Source organism: Stegostoma tigrinum, chromosome 30 (assembly GCF_030684315.1).
Source record: "Stegostoma tigrinum isolate sSteTig4 chromosome 30, sSteTig4.hap1, whole genome shotgun sequence".
In the NCBI taxonomy this organism is placed as follows: Eukaryota; Metazoa; Chordata; class Chondrichthyes; order Orectolobiformes; family Stegostomatidae; genus Stegostoma; species Stegostoma tigrinum.
The window spans coordinates 13,901,375-13,918,955 of record NC_081383.1 but is presented as its reverse complement, the minus strand read 5'-3'; the positions used below and the strand labels follow the sequence as shown (position 1 = coordinate 13,918,955).

At 43.8% G+C, this 17,581-nt stretch overlaps 1 protein-coding gene across 7 annotated transcripts in view; it reads left to right on the top strand.

Annotated features, from left to right (window-relative positions):
* Nucleotides 1-8,680: 8,680 nt before the first annotated feature.
* Nucleotides 8,681-17,581, top strand: part of LOC125465713 (interleukin-6 receptor subunit beta-like) — an 88,100-nt gene continuing 79,199 nt past the window's right edge. For 4 of the 7 annotated variants that reach the window (XM_059638569.1, XM_059638567.1, XM_059638568.1 and 1 more), the window contains exon 1: nt 8,693-8,793. Coding sequence is in view for 1 of the 7 variants with exons in the window: in XM_059638563.1 (XP_059494546.1) it covers nt 15,093-15,139 (47 nt within the window). In the remaining 6 variants the exon portion in view is untranslated. Of the gene's footprint in view, nt 8,794-15,041; nt 15,140-17,581 lie in introns of those variants that run through there. The other 3 variants (XM_059638563.1, XM_059638564.1, XM_059638566.1) reach the window with 3 other exon arrangements.

Here is a 17,581-nt window from a genome sequence, read left to right as displayed (position 1 = left end):
TCTAGTTTCATACTGCACTATCTGGTTCGGAATCCGAATAACAAATTGGAGCCTTTGGAGGTAATGTAGTGCAATTTTATCAGTGATCCTCCAGACCTCAAAAGTTAAATTACAAGGAGAAATTATACACACTGAAGTGTGTTGTCTGGATTTTACAAGGCTAAGGGATGATTTGACTGAAGTTTTCAACATATTAAGGAGAACAGAAAGGGTGGATAGGAATTACTTCCACTGGTTGGGAAGTCCAGGACAAGGGAGCATTGAGGAGTAAAATTGGGCAATATTTTTACAATAAAAATGTGGTAGAAGTTTGGAACTCATTTCTTCAGATGGGAATTGATGTGAGTGTGAAATTTACAATGAGGATTGATATGTGCATGTTCACTTTCGGTATTAAGTGATATGGGACAAAGATGGGCTTAAGGAATCTCATCACAGTTCAATCATGATTCCATTGAATGACAGAACAGGTTTTAAGGGCTAAATAGCTTGTTCCTATGTTTCCGAGGTTAGAACAAGGAGATTAATACAAACTTAAGAACAGAGAGCAGGTGAAACCTTTTTACACAAAGGTTGATGAGGCTGTGAAATGCATTCCTGGATTAGCTATTAAAGTAGAAACCATGGCTTATATTGAAGTCTCTGATGATATTTTAACATGGCACGTGGAACCTAAATCCAGAAAAATTTCAATAGATTCCATTTTTCCCAGAAGGAGGAAGGAATGTGAATTGTGCATTGGGGAAGTACAATCTCAGTTGGACTACAAGAACTCAGTACTGAGTTCCAGCAGAGCCATTTTTTCTGCAGCAAAGGCCTTATCATGTAATGTGTGATATACAATTGTCTTTAAAGTAGTTACAAAAGCTCATAAAAGTGGATAGGTTCTGTATAACTGCCAAGCAGACAAGTTATTTAAATAGACAGCGTATTAAAAATTAAGGGGGATAAATTGTTTGCTTAGTGAATATAAGTTGAAAAGTGATCTATGTTTGTAGTTTCAATAGTCTGTTAATATAACTCTATAGCTATCATTATAGCATTACGACTGTTTGGCTGCTTTCTATAATCTATCATCCTCACAGGTGGGTGGTGTGGGTGCTAAAATTTACAGTTACAATGATGGCTCTAAGAAATTTATAATGAATTAATTGACTTTATGGATAAAGGATCAAGTTCTAGAGAAGACTGAAATACATTGAAAGAGATTTAATGATGGGACTTTTTTATATAGTGACACCTGTAATAGACAGTTCAAACTTTATTTTATTCCATCTCAGTATGGGTCCTGAAGTGTGCCCATGGTTGATATTGGAGGAATTGGCATAGAGAGTGTAAGGGCAAATGCTCATAAGTTGAAGGCTGCATGCTGCTGTCAGAGAGGAGCAAGTATCTGGTCTGAAATATATAAGACTGGGCACGAGTAGATTTCAAATCAGCGCACAAAAACAATATTATGAAAACAAGAGTTGGCACTGAGGTGGCATAAAGAGCCATAGGGTTGGGGGGCACATTCAAAGGTTGGTATAGGTCGGTAGCAAGTTAGCTATAAGACCTATGGGGTGGACAGGGTATATGCACAGCAGATATTATCGAGGGTAATATATGGGAGATGAGAGATGAGGACTATAGGACCTAATAATTATTAAAACTCAAGCCAGGCCTTGTCACTAGCTCACCTTGACACTCAGTAAATCTTTGGCCATGTCCAATCTGCATCTGGAGATAGTTGGCCAAGCTCTTTTCTTCATCCATCCCTGGAATGAAGATACCACTACATGGGTACTTTTATGCAAGGCATGTGATAAAATGAATAAAAACAGAAAGAACTGCAGATGCTGTAAATCAGGAACGAAAATAAAGTTGCTGGAAAGCTCAGCAGGTCTGACAGCATCTGTGAAGGAAAAAACAGGTTTAACGTTTCGGGTTCAGTGACCCTTCCTCAGAACGCATGTGATAAACTCTGTGATTATCCTACTCTGTGCATCTGCCTCAGGAGCAAAAATGAATGCCCATCGCAACATTGTTTTAGTATGCTGATTTGAAATCTACTCATGCCCAGACTTACGTATTTCAGATCAGATACAGATCACATACTCAATCCTCTATGACAACAGTAGCCAGCCTCCATTTTTAAGGTTTGCATTCTTCACAGAGTTTCTCCTGTACCTTAATTATGTGTTCTCACATACAAACTACTGCTGGATTTAAGTTCTTGATACCACTGTGAACAGAGAATGTTGCATTGCTGCATTCCTTTGTGTTGGTTATCTGTATGATGCTTCCAATTTTTAAAGTTGGGCTTTTCTCTATCTCAGACAATGAGGTTCATGCCTTTATGTTACTGAGAGCATTCCCAAGAAGTGCTGCAATTGTTTTTGCCATTTGTGCAACTTTAACAGACTTTGCAGATTGCTGAACGACAACTCGCCTTCTTTACCAGTTGATTCCATAACAGGTTGTCTTTTATCTGCAAATAAAAGATCCATATGCAACAAACCGAGTAAATCATTCAGAAGTAGTGTTTGACAACCAAGCACATATTTCTACCTGCAGTGCAACTCCCTGCTGCAGTTGTAACTAACAATGTAACTACTTTAAGATGTGATGGGTTCTTTACCTTTCATCTTTGTAGGACGTATTTCTGATTTATAGATTGCCTTCAGGGCTGTCTTTCTCTGTATGCACGGAGTTAATAGCACAGGCAGGGCAATTATTCAGTCCAACTAGTCTATGCTGGTACTTGAACAGTACCTAAGCCTCGCCTCACTCTGCTCCACTTTTTCCCCACACTGCCTTCATTTCCATCTCTCCCCCTCCCTCAGCTGTGGATCAGCTCATGTACTCTTTCCTGACAATTGCTCAATTATTTTAACATGCTTATTCATATTTTCACAATTATCTCAGTGCTTCAGTAACCTTTTGTTAGCTTGAAGAAAATGGGCAAAACCTCCCTTGACTTACTGTAGCAGGTTCAAAGGAGTGTAGCCAGTTTGTGTCTGAACATAGTAGCAATGGTACCAGTGGATGAGCTTTCCGCTTACCCTGCTGAGGTCAAATCCCAGCAGATGACTGAAACTGACCTCTGTAATGATGCCTGGCAGCTCCAGACAGATTTTTAAAATATTTTTAACACCTTCAGAAGGCATCTTCATATAGAGGTGCCATGTGGTGTATCCCTCCTATCTTGACAGTGTCTAACCTACCCATTGGGGCTGTTGGCTGGCCAGAGCCATGGACTCCCCAATTGACCTTCCAGGTCACTGTCTCAAATTGAACAGAAAGGAACCTCATAAACAGCTACTTCAGTGGATTGGTGAGTAGGATTCACACACAATGGGGGTCAGAATCACACGTGTCCTTGAGCGAAGAATATTTTCAAAGATACCTTTGATGGGAGAGAGGGAATGGCAGAGGTGAAAATAGAAAGGGAGGGTGAAGATAGGAATAAGAAGAGAGAGGAAGAAAGATGGGAAGGGACATGAGATAGTCAAAGTGGAAGACTATAAGAGCAAGTTAACAACAGGAAGGTTGAATGTGGAGAAAGTGGCAGAGTAGACAAAAGGATAGTTCAGTCAGCATGAAAGAAAAGAAAGGTCGGTTGAAGAAGGAAGCAATGAACCATAGGGAGCAGGAGGCAGGAGTGGCAATCAAAGAATGAGTTGAGAAAAAAAGAAAAGTGGGTGGGAAAGAGACATTGGGGATGGAATGATCGGAAAGATACAAATGTTCAGAAGAGGAGGGGGCATGTAATCAAGGAACAAGCAGGATACAAGTGGAAGCAGAGTTAGAAGGGGAGAAGAGAGCTAGTGAGGAGGACAGCAGGAGATTGAGAAAATGAAGCATAGAATAAAGATGAGGGACAAACAAAGGTAAGGGGTAGGAAGAGTATTGAGGGAAGGGGGAGCAGAGGTAGCATGAGGAGGGGTGAGGGAAGAATTGGAAGGACAGGATAAAAAGAATGACGTAGTGCAGAGAAGGAAAAGATGGAAAGAAAAAGCATATGAGGAGGAGAGGACAGATGTGGGAATGTCATGGACTGAGAAAGAAACCCAAATTTCTGAATGTCTCACTAATTGATGTTGCCTATCATACTTGTCATAAAATGTTTGGACCAAGTTTGGCCAAGAATTTGAAACAATAATTTGTGCATTCAATTTCCATAAAACATTCAATAAGCAAATAAAAAAAATAGATATATCACTCCTCCTTGGTAAATTTGCACAAACTGACTAATTCCTTTATATACTACCATGTGATTACTTTTCTAACTGGGCCATTTCAGAGTTGTGTATATTATTGTGTGCCTGAAGTCACATGTGGGCTAAATCTGGCAAAGATAAAAGATATTAGATTTACTTCCCCAGAGGACATTTGTGAACAAGACGGAATAATATAAAAGTAACCATTACTGATACTAGCTTTTTAATTCCGGATTTATTTCAATTGAATTTAAACTCCCCAGTTTTTAGAATGGGAATTGAACATACATTTCCTGATTACTAGTCCCGCCTCTGCATTGCTAGTCCATAGAAACACCACTACATAAAGAAACATCCCTCTGCACATTGAAACAAAATAGTAGCTGATAGAAATCTGCAACAAAAGCACAAAATACTGTATACACTCAGCAGGTTATGCAACAACTATTAGACAGAGAAAAACTGTGTTAATGATTGGATTTTGCAATGATATTGCCAGTGAAACTGCCAACATTCACTGTTGCTGTCGCACTGAAATTGACAGTAATGTTTTGGAATCTGTATAAGCACAGAATGATGTTGAAATATAGAAGTTTTTGCCAGTGATTGTATACTCCTCCAGAGGTTTCACTGCTGAGATTATTCCAGAGTGCAATCCTTAAAGCAATCAATAGTATTACAAAAAAAACTTTCACTCTTGCACAGTCCATCTCAGTGTTAATACCCGACTAAAAGTAACATCTTTTTGACTGGAGGTATAACTTTTTTTTGAAGTGTATATAGTCATAATTATTCTTAAGCATCCTGACTAGCCCTCAAAAGCTTGTGAAATCTCAAAAATTTCCATTGTGATAGGGTTCCACAAATAATTTAACTTCTTCAGTATTTATGTTTTAGTTTCTACCTAAATCCAAGCATAATCATTTATGTTGCCTTCTAAAATTTTAAGATATAATGTTGGTCGATATCTGGAGATTCCCTAGACTGGTTTAAACTTTTTTTTTAGCATTGGGAAAATGGAAGTCTGAGGCAAAAATAAATTAATGGATCATTATGGACAGCTTTCTTTGAGATTCACTACCAGTGCAGTTGCTCCAATGCTTGCTACATTATTTCAGGATCATCACACTGGAAGGTTATTAGCCATATATAAAACATAACAAAGACCCATAGATCCTGGAGATTTGGAAGACGCTGAAGCGGAATAACACAAAAAAAACACCCTTCAGTTCTGAAGAAGAATCATTGGGCTCCAAAAGTTTAACTCTGTTTTCTCTCCACAAATGCTACCAGACCAGCTGAGTTTCTCCAACAATTTCTGTTTTCGTGTATTTCAGGTTAACCATATAGTTGGTTAAACAAATCTCCTCTCAAGTTGTCTCAAAAATCCCCTATTCCCAATTCCTTCGCCTCCGCCACATCGGCTCCCAGGATGAGGCATTCCACTTGCGCACAACCCAGATGTCCTCGTTCTTCAAGGCCCGCAACATCCCCCCTCCCCCCGCTGTGGTCGCGAGTGCCCTCAATCATGTCTCCTGCATTTCCAGTAACTCATCCCTCACATCCTGTCCCCGCAATAACCGCCAAAAGAGAATCCCCCTCGTCCTCACATATCACGCCACCAACCTCCGGATACAACGCATCATCCTCCGACACTTCCGCCATCTACAACCTGACCCCACCACCCAAGACATTTTTCCATCCCCACCCTTGTCTGCTTTCCGGAGAGACCACTCTCTCCAGGACTCTCTTGTCCGCTCCACACTGCCCTCCAACCCCACCACACCCGGCGCCTTCCCCTGCAACCGCAGGAAGTACTGCACTTGCCCCCAAACCTCCTCCCTCACCCCCATCCCAGGCCCCAAGGTGACTTTACACATCAAGCAGATGTTCACGTGCACATCTGCCAATGTGGTATACTGCATCCGCTGTACCCGGTGTGGCTTCCTCTACACTGGGGGAACCAAGCGGAGGCTTGGGGACCGCTTTGCAGAACACCTCCGCTCAGTTTGCAATAAACAACTACACCTCCCAGTCGCGAACCATTTCAACTCCCCCTCCCATTCTTTAGATGACATGTCCACCATGGGCCTCCTGCAGTGCCACAATGATGCCACCCGAAGGTTGCAGGAACAGCAACTCATATTCCGCTTGGGAACCCTGCAGCCCAATGGTATCAAGGTGGACTTCACCAGCTTCAAAATCTCCCCTCCCCCCCACTGCATCCCAAAACCAGCCCAGTTCTTCCCCTCCCCCCACTGCATCACAAAACCAGCCCAGCCTGTCTCTGCTTCCCTAACCTGTTCTTCCTCTCACTTATCCCCTCCTCCCACCTCAAGGCACACCCCCATTCCCTACCTACTAACCTCATCCCACCTCCTTGACCTGTCCATCCTCCCCGGACTGACCTATCCCCCTCTCTACCTCTCCACCTATACTCACCTCTACAGGCTCTGCCCCCGCCCCTTTAACTTGTCTGTCTCCTCTCCACATATCTTCTCCTCTATCCTCTTTTGATCCGCCTCCCCCTCTCTCCCTATTAATTTCAGAACCTTCTCCCCATCCCCCTTTTCTGATGAAGGGTCTAGGCCCGAAACGTCAGTTTTCCTGCTCCTAAGATGCTGCTTGGCCTGTTGTGTTCATCCAGCTCCACACTTTGTTATCTCGGATTCTCCAACATCTGCAGTTTCCATTATCTCTGAAAGAATTAAGGTTTGCCTAGTTTTGTTCATTCATTGGGAAAGAACAACTTCACAGTGGCTCTCTTGATACCAGTTGTCAATGTCGTTTCCTGAATTTTGAAGCTATTGGGCCTATTTTAGATTTGTTGGAAGACTGGGGTGGAGGAGATCTACATGTATCAAGTCTTCGTAAAATGTAAATAGCCAGTCTCAGAGTAAACTGTAATAAAATCCTGTGTGTTGCCAAAGGTCAAAACAGGAAGGGGTCAATGTTCATTGGATTGAGCTCGGGAGACTGTTGATCGCAGTCTGATAGTTTGCATAGCTTGCTAGTCGTTCAACATGTTCATTTAGTGAAGGGAATGAGAAACACACTGAATTCAGATTTCTCAGAAACTGTCTAAATTCCTCTGCAAATACTAAAGCCACGTGGGTCAGAAAGATTTCAAATTGGATGTATGGTGTAGGCTGAAGTTAATTGGTATGAGTTAGGACAGCCATTTGAGATATTGCAGCTCCTCCTCAACTGATGAAGAGCGGTGTACATGACAAAATCTGCCCCTTGGCATCTTGCTAGATGTTGTGATTATGTTCAATGGATGTCTTGGGTAGATTCGATGCACCAATCTTTCTTATTGGTTTCAGTCAAAGTTACTGATACTGGGTGGGGGTTGTGGTGGGGGGTGGCAAGGATGCTTATGCAAAGTTTTCAACAGAAATAAAGGCAGGATCTTGACAAACAGCGAAGGTCCATTGCCTTGTACTTAAAGGTTGTTTGTGTTAGGTCTGAATGGCCTGTACTGTGCTGTACTGTTCTATGCTCTATGTGTTACATGATACTATCAGACTTGACTTAAGAGAAAGTGCATATTTTTGTTAGGTACATTGATTGTCATAATTGCAACTGACACTGCAACATTGGAACACAATGGTAAGACACATTGTCAAGTTTATTGCAGTTGTTTATATTCTGACCAACTAAACTTATCTGTCGTCAGGTATTAGTCACCTGATGCAACATAGTACATCCTGTCCTTTTTTTTCTAGCAAAAGGTGTCACTTGCCTATGAATATGTTTAAGAGGCTTGTTAGATTGAGATTATACATATAGCTACCTTGCTCCTCAGGATAGACTAGCTCCTTCTGCATTTATTTATCAAATGAGAGTTTAAACCAATGTGCCTTCTCTACTCTCAGATGGAAGCACGGGTGAAAAACAGTCTTGTCTTTCTTTAAAGAACAGGGGAGTTTGCCGTTGTGAGAAAATGTCACCCCCTGAAACGTTAACTCTGACTTCCCTCCATAGATGCTGGCAGACCTGATGAGCTTTTCCAGCAATTTCTGTTTTTGTTTCTGGTTTCTAGCATCTGCATTTTTTAAAATCCCATTGATGTTCTTGTGAGCTTGCTGTTCATGTCGTGTTTCCTACATTCCTACAGTCGCTGCTCTCTGATGATGCTTTACTGAGCTGTGGAAAGCTTTGATATGTCCTGAGGTTGCGAAAGCTGGATCCCAGTTCTTTCACTTATGAAAATCGGGTACTTGAATGACAATCGGTGTCATTAAAACAGTTACCCCTGCCTAAGTCACAGACTTTAAATTCAGCTGATAGAAACGAAGTGAAATGATACGTACAGTATACTGCAGACAGAACCAACTTGCGTGTATAGCATTACTGTAAAAGGATTGGCGATTAAACGCTGGGTGTCGACCTCTCTCCGTCTCACATTGGCTTATTTGCCCTGTCAATCAGACACATACTACACGTCCAGTGGTATAAAATTTCCACCAACCGAAGTTGCAGGAAAATCGTTTCCAAATATTGGCAAGAAAGCGTCTATATTTTTTTTAAAGAGTTGATACATGACAAGTAAATTCATTCACTGTTGTGTTTTTGTCTGGAGTTGAAAGTAAGTGGTTTATTTAACTGTATAATTGAAGATATTGTCGTGAGATCCTTTTGATAAGCATGTAATATATTTTCGGGGAGGGGATAGGAAGCCGCGCGGTAATCCGCCTGGAAACAAAACTGCCACATGTCCTTAAAAATAGGTTTGAGTCTGAATCGGTGTTTAACTTGGTTCAATTCTCCACGTGTCCGGCAGTTTAACCGTATTATTCCAACTTGTGTGACCAGTTACTTCAAGAATAACCCTCTTAGTGCGGGACAATTTCCCATAGTTTCTGCAAGATGAGTGGGGATTCAAGTTTATAAAATCTAGAGAGATGGACACCTGCTTTCTCGGTATGAAGGTGAAACAGGCAACTTTATAAAGGTTTTGTGTACATTGCTTTGGTGATTGTGTTCTCTCTGCACTCGGTAATATGCAGAAATATGTTTGCAACTTTCTCTCTCCAGTTACTGTTACATTGTAGAAAGCGTTGTGTTTGAACTTAAATAAAGTGAGTGAGTTAATTAAATCGTGTTGGATTTATCATATTGGAGTGATCAGGTTTGCAGGTTCAATTTCATTTCCACACAGGTTGGGTTTTGGGGTTGAAAGGAGCCGAAATCTCCATTAAAACGAGGGGGTGCAATATTTAAGATAATCAAGTGTGGAGTTGGATGAACACAGCAGGCCAAGCAGCATCTCAGGAGCACAAAAGCTGACGTTTCGGGCCTAGACTCTTCATCAGAGAGGGGGATGGGGAGAGGGAACTGGAATAAATAGGGAGAGAGGGGGAGGCGGACCGAAGATGGAGAGAAAAGAAGGTAGGTGGAGAGGAGAGTATAGGTGGGGAGGTAGGGAGGGGACAGGTCAGTCCAGGGAAGACGGACAGGTCAAGGAGGCGGGATGAGGTTAGTAGGTAGGAAATGGAGGTGCGGCTTGGGGTGGGAGGAAGGGATGGGTGAGAGGAAGAACAGGTTAGGGAGGCAGAGACAGGCTGGGCTGGTTTTGGGATGCAGTGGGTGGAGGGGAAGAGCTGGGCTGTTTGTGTGGTGCAGTGGGGTGAGGGGATGAACTGGGCTGGTTTTGGGTTGCGGTGGAGGAAGGGGAGATTTTGAAGCTGGTGAAGTCCACATTGGTACCATTGGGCTGCAGGGTTCCCAAGCGGAATATGAGTTGCTGTTCCTGCAACCTTCGGGTGGCATCATTGTGGCACTGCAGGAGGCCCATGATGGACATGTCATCTAAAAAATGGGAGGGGGAGTGGAAATGGTTCGCGACTGGGAGGTGCAGTTGTTTATTGCGAACCGAGCGGAGGTGTACTGCAAAGCGGTCCCCAAGCCTCCGCTTGGTTTCCCCAATGTAGAAGAAGTCACACCGGGTACAATGGATACAGTATACCACATTGGCAGATGTGCAGGTGAACCTCTGCTTAATATGGAAAGTCATCTTGGGGCCTGGGATAGGGGTGAGGGAGGAGGTGTGGGGGCAAGTGTAGCATTTCCTGCAGTTGCAGTGGAAGGTGCCGGGTGTGGTGGGGTTGGAGTTTAGTGTGGAGCGAACAAGGGGGTCGCGGAGAGAGTGGTCTCTCCGGAAGCAGACAAGGGTGGGGATGGAAAAATGTCTTGGGTGGTGGGGTCAGATTGTAGATGGCGGAAGTGTCGGAGGATGATGCGTTGTATCCGGAGGTTGGTGGGGTGGTGTGTGAGAATGAGGGGGATCCTCCTTGGGCGGTGGTGGCGGGGGCGGGGTGTTAGGGATGTTTTGCGGGAAATGCGGGAGACGCGGTCAAGGGCTTTTTCGACCACTGTGGGGGGAAAGTTGCGGTCCTTGAAGAACTTGGACTTCTGGGATGTGCGGGAGTGGAATGCCTCATCGTGGGAGCAGATGTAGCGGAGGCGGAGGAATTGGGAATAGGGGATGGAATTTTTGCAGGAGGTTGGGTGGGAGGAGCTGTATTCTAGGTAGCTGTGGGAGTCGATGTGCTTGAAATGGACATCAGTTACCAGCTGGTTGCCTGAGATGGAGACTGAGAGGTCCAGGAAGGTGAGGGATGTGCTGGAGATGGCCCAGGTGAACTGAAGGTTGGGAACCCTGCAGCCCAATGGTATCAATGTGGACTTCACCAGCTTCAAAATCTCCCCTTCCCCCACCTCATCCCAAAACCAGCCCAGTTCGTCCCCTCCCCCCACTGCATCACACAACCAGCCCAGCTCTTCCCCTCCCCCCACTGCATCCCAAAACCAGCCCAACCTGTCTCTGCCTCCCTAACCTGTTCTTCCTTTCACCCATTCCTTCCTCCCACCCCAAGCCGCACCTCCATTTCCTACCTACTAACCTCATCCCACCTCCTTGATCTGTCCGTCTTCTCTGGACTGACCTATCCTCTCCCTACCTCCCCACCTATACTCTCCTCTCCACCTATCCTCTTTTCTCTCCATCTTCGGTCTGCCTCCCCCTCTCTCTCTACTTATTCCAGAACCCTCACCCCATCCCCCTCTCTAATGAAGGGTCTAGGCCCGAAACGTCAGCCTTTGTGCTCCTGAGATGCTGCTTGGCTTGCTGTGTTCATCCAGCTTCACGCTTTATTATCTTGGATTCTCCAGCATCTGCAGTTCCCATTATCATGGGTGCAATATTTAAATATGTTATTAAATAAGTAAGGGGTCAGGATTTTCTTTCAAAAGGCTGAAGGAATGTGGTACTTCATTGTGTGGTGGGGAAGAAATGGTACCCTGTGTGTATAAGGGGCAACCCCCACCCCAAATGGCACCACCTACTTTTGACCAGAACATGGTCCTGATCTCCCTCTGCTCCTCTCCCTGGGCTTTCAGAATCCTTCAGCTCCTAAAACACCTTTCTGGGGCAGACTGGATCATCTTCTGTAGTCCCAGCAGCACCTGCCAACTGAGCTGGGACTGCTGGCACTAACAGTAAACTTGCCACAGTCCCACTCTCTCATTAGAGAAAGACATGGGTGATGGGTTTAGCCTGAGGGTCCGCACATCTCAGGGGTGTCTGAGAAGACAGGACCTTTGTGGTGACCTCAGCCGGTATGGGAATCGAACCCAAACTGACGATGTTACTTTGTATCACAAGCCAGCCTGTCCAGACCACTGAATGAGCTGACGCCCTATTGCTGGCCCTGTTGGCTGTTTGGCTGGCAGCTGCCAAGAACAGGGCATCTCCCAACTGGTTGTAGGAGTGCATCCAGCTATTGGCCAAATTAGCCTGGCAGCATTGTTATAGCTGCAGGCTGAGCTTGTAAAGAGCAAGCCAACTTGTTCAGAGACAAATACATGAATAGGATGAGAATAGAGGGATATGGTCCACGGATGGATAGGCAGTTTTAGTTGTGACAGGCTGCATGTCGGTGCAGGCTTGGAGGGCCGAGTGGCCTACACCTGTGCTGTAATTTTCTTTGTTTATTGACTTGCAATCAACTTTATTTCTGGACCAAGAAGAATCTATGCCTCCAAGAGCTCCTGCCATCCCCATGCTTTAAGGCACAGCACCAGGACTTGAGCACATACTCAAAGCTGAAGCTCCAGCCTGGTTTTGAGGGGAGTACAGAAAAATTATAGAAGTGCCAAGGAAGTGGTCCCCTTTAAAATATCAGAAGTTCAACTGTGGCACAGTCTGCCTTCTCCTGTCAATGTAATAATTCCCCTAGTGTAACTCCCAAGAATGAGGGGAGTGGAATTATGCCCAATTGTCATTGACAGTATTTATTCTCTAGTCGACATCACAAAAAAAACAAATTGTCTAATCATTATCAGATTGCAGTTTTGGGAGCTTGCTGTGCACAAACTGCCTGTCACATTTCTTACATTGTAACAGTGACTACATTTTAGAAGCACTGTATTGGCTGTAAAACTCCTGTGGTCTTGAAAGGTTTTGGTGCCACTTTTTTTTGAGCTGAGTGTCTTCAAATCTGTCTCCTTGCTTGAAGAGAGGTAGTGGGAACTGCAGATGCTGGAGAATCTGAGATAACACGGTGTGAAGCTGGATGAACACAGCAGGCCAAGCAGCATCAGAGGAGCAGGTAAGCTGACATTTCGGGTCGGAACCCTTCTTCAGAAATCGGGGAGAAGGGTCCCAACCCGAAGCGTCAAGCTTTCCTGCTCCTCTGATGTTGCCTGGCCTGCTATGCTCATCCAGCTTCACAATGTAATCTTGATTGAAAGACTTCATCTTAAATCCTTCAGAGTTTCTTCCAACAGAATCAATTTGAAATGGTGGGAAAAGATAAATTGCACCTTTAGATAACCTTTTGGAAGAAGTTGTTGGTCTTGTTGCTCATGCTGTCTGACTGTATTTTGCTTGATTTTTAGTGAAACATGTGATGAACACATGAGAATATATTTCAACAGTAATAGGCACACTGTGGTTTGTAGATTTGCACTTTATATAAGACAGCAATGTCAGAGCATATAAATAAAACTAAATTAAAATTGTTTTGAAATAAGCGGAATGCCTGATTCCTATCTCAGGGGTGGCATTAGTGCTGTGTTAACGAAACTCAGATTATAATTTAAAATAATTGAATATACAGAGAATATTGAATACACTGAACAAGTTGGTGTCTTTTTATTTTTTTCTGTGTTTTTAAGTTGTGTATTGAAATAAGAAAAGTGCTGTTTTAAAACCAAGAGATAGTAGGAACTACCGATACTGGAGAATCTGAGATAACAAGGCCTAGAGCTGGATGAATGCAGCAGGCCAGGCGGCATCAGAAGAGCAGAAAAGTTGACGTTTCAGGTCTGGACCCTTCACATGTTCACCTGTACATCTGCTAAAGTGGCTTTTTGTATCTGCTGTTTCCGATGTGGGCTCCTCTACATTGGGGAAACCAAGCAGAGGGCTGGAGACTGCTTTGTGGAATACCTATGCTCGGTTCATGACAAACGACTGCATCTCCCAGTCATGAACCACTTCAACTCCCCCTCTCACTCCCTGGATCACCTGTCCATCCTGGGCCTCCTCCAGTGCCACAATGATGCCACCTGAAGGCTGCAGGAACAGCAACTCATATTTCGCTTGGGAACCCTGCAGCCCAATGGTCTCACTTTGGACTTCACAAGCTTCAAAATCCCCCCAATCTCAACTTCATCCCAAGACCAGCTCAGCTCGTCCCTGCCTCCTTGACCTCTCCGTCTTTTCTCCAACCTATCCACTCCTCCCACCTCACTGACAAACCCCCACCCCCACCTCCTACCTATCAGCCTCCTCCTTGCCCTGTACATCTTTCCTTGACCTGCCCATCTACCCTTGACTGACCAGCCCCTATCCTAACTCCCCACCTACACTCACCTTTATTGGCTCCACCCCCGCCTCCTTGACCTATCTGTCTTCTCTCCACCTATCTGCTCCTTTATCCACCTTCCATCATTGCCTCCCCCCCACCATTTATTTCAGAGTCATTTTCCCCTCCCCCATTTCTGAAGAAGGGTCTAGACCCGAAACGTTAGCTTTCCTGCTCCTCTGATGCTGCCTGGCCTGCTGTATTCATCCAGCCCTACACCTAGTTGCCTCTGTTTTAAAACCAAGATTTGATGTCCCAGCCTATATGTTAATCCAGATTCTCAGAAATGTGGCTGACTGTAACTACATAGTAGCATAGTATAAGCAAGTTGGAAGGTGGTTAGCTCAGGTGGCTGGACAGCTGGATTGTGAAGCCAAGAGTGTGGGTTTAATTCCTGCACTGGCTGAGATTACCATGAACCTTCTCAACCTCTTCCCTCACCTCAAGAGTGATGACTCTGAGATTAAACCACCACCAATTGCCCCTCTCTCTAGGGAACTCTACGGTGACTTTACCTTTTACTAAATAGGGATGAGTACAAATGCTGGCCATCCAATGATTTCCAGATCCCATGTAAAACACAAAAACAACTTCTTAAAGCTTTTATAGTGAAGCAGTTTTGTAATCTTTCCAGAAGATTTCTGAGGATTGAAATGTGCAGGAAGGTGAACTGCCACTTTCGATGGTTCAGTAAGCAATTTTCATCATGAACATCTTGAGTTCAATCGCTGGACTGCAACGAGTGACCTAAATGCACATTGGGTTTGAGTGGACAGTAATGCTTGTTTTATTGGCCTTGGTGTTTTTATTTTATAGAAGAAGATTAACCAACAGGATGTCTACTGTCAATTTCAGTCCAGTGACTGCTGTTGTAAATTGGTGTATGTTAAGTGAACACTATCCTGAAGATTGGTTCTCCCAACTGTTGCACACTGTTCTGTACTTGCTGTCTATGTTCCCACAGAGGAATAACCACTTAAGTGAGGTACGATAATGTTCTTATGCCTGTATATTTATGCAAGACAATAATGAGAAACAGAGTGAAGGTAGAAGAAATTACAGGTAAGCAGTGCCCTGACAATTACATGCATCAATAATTTGTCAGCACCCACCCTTGTTTCAAATTGCTTCATCCCTCCCTATCTTTGTAATACACCTCCACCTTGCAACCCCTCCTGATCAGTGTCATCAGTAAAAGCTGGACTATTGAACGTCCACTTCATTATTAGTAGCTGTGCTTTCAATACCTGAGCCCGAGGCTCTAGAATTTCCTCCCTATATCTCCTCATCTTTCTGCCTGTCTTTTTTTTGTTAAGTCATTCATTACAATCTACTTGTGTGCTCAAACTTTTCAGTTTCTGCCTTGACATCTCCTTATGTGACTTGGGATCTGATTTTCTTTCATAACCTGGCCAGCAATATCACATTGTGTTAATCATGCTACATAGATGGGAAGTTGTTGTTTTATTACATCCCCTTGAATTCTAATTCCTTGTGAATGAAAAGTGCTGAGTGAGGACACAACTTGGCAAATAGTAGAGTACTCATTTATGTGATGGAAGATTGGCAATAACACTATACTTTAAATAAGCATGAATGAAACTATTATCATAGAGTTATACAGCATGGAAACAGGCCTTTCGGCCCAAAATGATCCGTGATGACCATGGTGCCCACTCAGCTGGTTCTAATTGCTCACGTTTCATCCATATCCTTCTGAACCCTTCTCATTCATGTACCTATCCAAATGTTTTATAAATGTGCTATTGTACCTGACTCGGCCACTTTCTCTGGCAGCCCATTTCATATACACACCACTCTCTGCGTGAGGAAGTTGCGCTTAGGCCCTTCTTAAATCTTTCCCCTCTGACCCTAGACCTATGCACTCTAATGATCAATTCTTCATCCCTGGGAAAAAGATTATATGCATTCATCCTATCTATGCCCCACATAATTTTACACCCCTCATTCTCCTATGTTGCAAGGAATAAAGTTCTATCCTGGCCAACGTCTCCCTATACCACAGGCCTACTAGTCCTAGGAACATCCTTGTACATCTTCTTTGCACACTTTGCAGTTTAACTATGTTTTCCTGTAACAGGCTGACCAAAACTGCACAATAGTCCAAGTGTAGCTTCAGCAATGACTTATATGACTGTAACATAATATCCCAACATCTGTACTCAATGTCTTGCCCGATGAAAGTCAGCATGCTAAATGCCTTCTTCACCACCCTATCTACTGGTGACACTACTTTCAACGAACTATGTACTTGACTCCCAAGTCCCTCTGTTCCACAACACTCCTCAGGACCTTACAATTTATTGGATAAGTCCTACCTTGGTTTGACTTTCCAAAGTGCAACACCTCATATTTATCTGTGTTGAATCGAATTTGCCAATCCTCAGCCCACTTCCCCATCGGATCAAGATCTTTCTATAATTTTTGATAACCTTCTTTGCTATCAACAATACTTCCTAATTTTGTATCATCCGCAATCTTACTAGTCATGCCTTGTACGTTCACATCCGATCATTTATGTAAATAACAAATAACTAAGCTCCCAAACTCTAGCCACAGGTCTCCAGTCCAAGAAACAACCGTCAGCCATCACCATCTGCTACCTATCATCGAGCCAATTTTGGATCCAATTAGTTAGCTCTCTCTGGATCCCATGCCACCTAACCTTCATGTGAGCCTTCATGTGCAGGACCTTGTCAAAGGCCTTACTAAAGTCCATGTAGACAACATCCACTGCCCTACCCTCATCTATCCTCTTGGCCACCTCCTGAAAAACTCTAAAATATTTGTCAGACATGACTGTCCACACACAAATCCATGCTGACTATCTCTAATCAGATGTTAACTATCCAAATGTTGGTTGAGATAACAAGGTGTAGAGCTGGATGAACACAGGAGGCCAAGCAGCATCAGAGGAGCAGGAAGACTGAAGTTTTGGGTCTAGACCCTTCTTCAGAAAAGTTGATCCTTGGTTGATACTGCCCTCGGTATCCTCTCCAGTAACTTGTCTACCACTGATGTCAGGCTCACTGACCAGTAGTTCCCTAGCTTGTCTTTGCTGCCTTTCTCAAACAATGGAACAACATTAGCCATCCACCAGTCTCCTGGAACTTCATTAGTGGCTAAAGATGAAGCAAATATCTCTGCAAGGGCGTCTGCAGTTTCTTCCCTGGCTTCACACAATGTCCGCGGATAGACTTGATCCGGCCCAGATTTAGCCACCTTAATGCACTTTAAGGCTGCAAACACCTCGTCTCTGGTAAAATGTATGCAATCCAAAACATTCCCTCTTGTTTCCCTTATTTCCTTTGATTCTCTCCTTAGTAAACACTGAGGAGAAATATTCATTAAAAATCTCCCCCATCTCCTCTGGCTGCACACATAGACAGCCATGCTGATTTTTAAGGGGGCCTATTCTCTCCCTAGCCACCCTCTTGCTCTAAATACAGCTGTAGAACCTCTTGGGATTATCTTTAACCTTAT